This window comes from Penaeus monodon, chromosome 11, assembly GCF_015228065.2.
Source record: "Penaeus monodon isolate SGIC_2016 chromosome 11, NSTDA_Pmon_1, whole genome shotgun sequence".
NCBI classification, from domain to species: Eukaryota; Metazoa; Arthropoda; class Malacostraca; order Decapoda; family Penaeidae; genus Penaeus; species Penaeus monodon.
In genome coordinates this window covers 25,243,999-25,248,998 of record NC_051396.1, presented here as the reverse complement: position 1 = coordinate 25,248,998, position 5,000 = coordinate 25,243,999, and the positions used below count along the sequence as shown (strand labels likewise).

The 5,000-nt window shown below is 33.1% G+C and overlaps 1 protein-coding gene across 1 annotated transcript in view; it reads right to left on the bottom strand.

The window, feature by feature from the left end:
* LOC119578862 (protein fantom-like) overlaps positions 1-5,000 on the bottom strand; it is a gene marked incomplete in the record, with an annotated part of 25,068 nt that overhangs the window by 12,036 nt on the left and 8,032 nt on the right. The window contains 7 exon segments of the mRNA XM_037926521.1: positions 132-716; positions 2,631-2,756; positions 3,010-3,194; positions 3,350-3,776; positions 4,001-4,129; positions 4,674-4,760; positions 4,916-5,000. The exon segment at positions 4,916-5,000 is cut by the window's right edge and continues 74 nt beyond it. Of these exon segments, the coding sequence (XP_037782449.1) occupies positions 132-716; positions 2,631-2,756; positions 3,010-3,194; positions 3,350-3,776; positions 4,001-4,129; positions 4,674-4,760; positions 4,916-5,000 (1,624 nt within the window).

Sequence of the window (5,000 nt, the reverse complement as noted above, 5' to 3'; positions counted from 1 at the left end):
CAATTGTGTTTGTCACAGGAGATGCATAGCAAATTTAGAGGCAATCATTTGTAGATACAATAACTTTTGATAAGAATATTGCACAATTCATTATTCACACAAATTTAACATCAAGTAAATTCAGGACTAACCTTTTCTTGGACTTGAACTGGGCTTTTTCTTATAGCACCCTTATCAATATGAGATGAAGCTTGTCCACGTCTGATTGCTGTCTTAGGTCGCACAATTTGTTTTTTAACATGTGCTGTTCCACTTGCTTCCTTGACCTTTGAAGAGGAGTCTGCTTGGAATGCAACCTTCTCACTTGCTACATTCTTAGCAACACTACTGTCATCACTGTTGTTCTTTTGAGTGACTTCATGGACTGGACTTCCAATGTTATAAGTACCTGTTGAACTACAAGACTCTGATCGAGTCCGGAAAGATACTCTGCTTTCCTGCTTGTGGTCTTCTGTGTGTTGAGGAGACTGGCCTATTTCTTCCTGAGATTCACTGGAGATATCTGCTCTTGATGAAGTGTCTTGGGTTTTGTGCAAATTACTCATGCGAGATTGTGCTCTTGGTGCAGGAATGGGAAGTTTTGCTCTAGATTTTTCTTCCTCATTTGATTCTTCATGAATACCAGGTTTTTGCTGATGCTTGCCTAAACTTTCCTCTTCCACCTGAAGACTTGCCTTTCTCTTGATTGGATTTTTTGATTGTATGATTTTCGAATACTGTAATATATTTAATGAACAGGTTAATATAAATATATATATACAGCTAACTCTCTTTAAATCACTTTTTGTTAACCAAAATGTTTCTAGCACAAACAATTATATATATATATAATATATATATATATATATATAATATATATATATATATATATATATATATAATAATATATATATATATAATATATATATAAATATACATATTATATATATATATATATATTATATTATACATATATATATATATATATATATATATATATATATACATATATATACATATATGTATTAATATATATACATATATATACATATATATACATAATATATACTATATATATATATATATATAATATATATATATATATATATTGTCTTGAGAATGCTATCAAGAATTGCCATGTATTTGGATAAGATTTTTCAAATAGTGAAATGCACTTCTAATGTCTTTAATTATGATTAGAATTAAAAAAAAAAAAGTCTATTCACCTGGGCATGGCATGTATGTACATGCCATGCTCTCTGTGAGCTTACTTTATTAACTGTGTTTACACAGATGGCATTTTCCTTTATTTTTAAAAATACTATGTTATCTTATAATGCTGTTACTAATGTCAATAACATTATAGTAATTATAAGGTCTATAATAAAAATAACACTATTTCATAGCATTAGTAAAAAGAGTTTTTCCTGCAAATTTGAGGAAATGTGAAATCAGGTAAAGGTCACAAGGTCTACTAATTGACTCCTTTGTGGCTAAGAACTAGCAGAGCCATCTATGTGCAGTGACATTTCACAAAAAAATTAAAAAATAGCACAGCATTTTCCCAATGACATTGAGTAAAGTAAATTCCAGTGAGAATTGGATTAAACATGAAAGAAGATACTTGACTGAGACATGAACATGTTAACCCTTTTAAAGCTGATGGCACAATATCATGCCATGACTGTGGTGCACCAAGTCAAAGGTAGCACATAAAAACCTGCCCTGCACCATATATTGCAACTTCTATTTTCTCAAACATTTGTATTTGTGTCTTGAAATAGCAAAAAAGCCTGCTGCAAACAGGAAAACTGACATCGTGTGTCAACCACTCCAAGCTCCCGGCCACTAGCCTGTTTTTAATACCACTGTCACTAGGTTAACATCATGTTACAGGAATTCTCTGTCTCTTCTCACTGGTGCAAAATGGCATCAAAATGTAACTGAGTAGCGGCAACCATGAAACAGAAACCTAATGTAAGAAATTAAGTTCTACTGTTTAATATGTAAGTCTTATGCCAATTTGCTTCATAAAATTCATCTGTATAAATGGTAGAAATGATGAAGGCACAAAAGCAGACACACATCCAATATTAGAGAGAGTGAAACAAATAAACAAACGTTTCCACTGACAGTCCCACATTACTTATCACCATCACTCTTGTCCATTTTCCTTATCGTCACCATTCCTACTATGTTTTCCTTATCAGCACCTTGCTCAAAAAACATCTCTCAAACAAAGTTTGTACTGTCTATCATGTTCTTGTGTTCTATTGCACTAAGCTATAAACTACAAACAATTACATATAGATATTGGAAAATTTTTGTCTCAGGATCTCTAAAAATTGCAAAATAAATTACCCAAATATTTCTAAAAAAGAGAGGTTAATGTATTCAGGAGACCATAAACCACTACCTAGCTTATTTCATCAGGAAAAACGTAAATGGAATTTTGAGCAATTATGACAACTAGTGACTTTTATCAAACTTTCACTTGCTTATTTTGAATATTATTATATAAAAGAATGAGTAATCCTACCACGTGATATGATCACTGTGACTCTGGATAGGACAATAATGCAAAATTATTCATAACCCATGAAAATTTAAAAAATATGAAAACAAAAATAATTAAACAGCAGTAAACATACCAATTTTGGAACTTGATCTTCCCTTTGGGAAACTCCCACACAAGCACCAACACTTCGCAAATACTGAGCAATAGTTTCTTCTGATGGTCGCTGCAACCGGAACCAGTATTTCAGTGTTCCAATCACCTTTTGGGAGAAAATATCATGATATTATATTATACTGATCTAAAAATTATATCCTATTGCTTTCAGCTTTATTTTACTTCCATATTACTACATTAATGCCAACAGCCTTTTATATTGAGCAGATGATGCACATCTAAATTTTATAATACTTCTCAAACATATAGACATAACCAATTGCAAGCACCATGCAATAACCTTAGTAACCAAGCTCATGTTACTGTATGTCACTGGCCAGTACCAAAACAAATCTTACCTGTCCTGCCTGAATATCTAACCCTGGAGGCAGATGCTGAGCTTCCTCTGCATCATCATGAGCTAATAGCACAGGAACAGTGCCATGCAGTGTGTTTCGAGGGTGATCCAACACTTCACAAAATGTTATTTGGCACTCTCCTACCTTAGCAGGATGACCCGAGTCTAATAGAATGTAGACACTAACTGGGGAAAAAAGTATGACAAGTCATAAGATTTGCTGTTACACATTCCTAAACCTGACATCACACATGTATAGTATGGTTATTCATTCAAGAAGAAGAAAAAAAACAACATAAATCAGTTATTTCTCTCATATTCAGTTTCATGATATTCCTTACCTGTAACTATCTCATTTTTCAATGAGTCTAGGTTTCTGTAATTCATATGAATCTTGTAAAGCGAGGAATGATTATATTTGGCAAGTGTGCCAATACCAACATTAGTGTGTTGCAATGGATCCTCAAGAGAAAAGGGGACAGTCCAGGACACAAAAGTTTTCTGATGGCTGAAGGCAGGAGCCTCAAACACCATGCACTCAATATGGAACTCTAATAAATTATCATGTTTTCCAAGTTTCAATGACTGGGAAAGGTCCCGGCCAACTTCCTCAACCTTCTCTTTAATGTTCTTATCAGTGAGAGTTAGCATCTGTTGTTCTAGCTTCTCAATTCGCTCATCTCTTCTTCTTATTGTGTCTGTCAGTGTCCTGACAGACACTGAATATTCTTTTTCTTTGTCTTGTGCCTCTTGAGCCATATGATCCATCTAGAGAAAAGATGGGAAAATGAGGGTCTCTGATACAAATCCACTTTTAAATAGTAAAAGGTATAATCTACAATATTATATTGCATAAATTTTGTATATATAATGCTAAAGAGGTATCACTAAAACTTAATAAAAGTGAAACTTAACAAGAGATAACTCTATAAAGAAACAATGTATTACATTAGTTCATCTTCAAAACTACTTAAAAGGGAAAAATAACTTACTTGTCTATGTAACTTTTTGTATGTATCACCATGCAAAGCGAGAGCATCTGCAGTTTTTTCTAATTCCAGGGTTCTTTCTCGATACAACAACTGCAGCTCACTGTGTGCCTGTTTCAGATCTCCAAATTCCTGCCAATGAGAGAAATCCTTTAGCAAAATTATGTAAATTTATACAGAAATACCATATGCCACCAGGGAAAATGCATAAAAAATGGTGAAAATGCTGTGCTCATTAAATTTTTTTTTTTTTGTGAAATGTCTCTGCACATAGACGGCTCTGCTAGTGCTTATCGACAAAGGAGTCAATTAGTGGACCTTGTGACCTTAACTAATTTCACCTTTCCTTGAATTGGTGGGAAAAATGTATTTTTTACTAATGCTATGAATATCAAAGGTGTCATTTTTATTATAAATATTATAACTACTATAATGTTAAAAACATTAGTAACAGAAAATATGATAACGTAAAATATTTTTGTAAATCAAGGAAAAGGGTAAACGAGTGAGATAGGCAGTACTTGTAATTGGCTCATTGGTGACTTAGTACAAGTGTACCCATTTATATGCAAAAACATTTAATAAAGTAAACTCACAGTGGACATGGCATGTACGTACATGCCATGCCCGTTGGCACTGGGTCAAGACTATTTTACAATGACATAATGACACTGACCTTTGCTGATATTTTATTTGCAGTTTCTTCTTTTTCTCTCCTGGATGCTGCTGAAAGCTCTTCTGGGGTCATATTCAGCAATCCTGCCTGTAAAATGGATCACATATTCTTTCTATTAAATGAGATATTATTCCTTAAAATTAGCTTCAGATTTTACTTAACTATTTAAAGTGATTTCAGCAGTATTTGACTGACTTGATGTATATAAAATAGTCAGGAAGCACATTGTTCTAACTCTTTACCTTGGAATATAGGCTAAGTTTCTGAGATGCCTTTTCCACCTCTTCCTTTAGAACCAAGTTTTGTGTCTGTAGTTCTTTTAGCTTG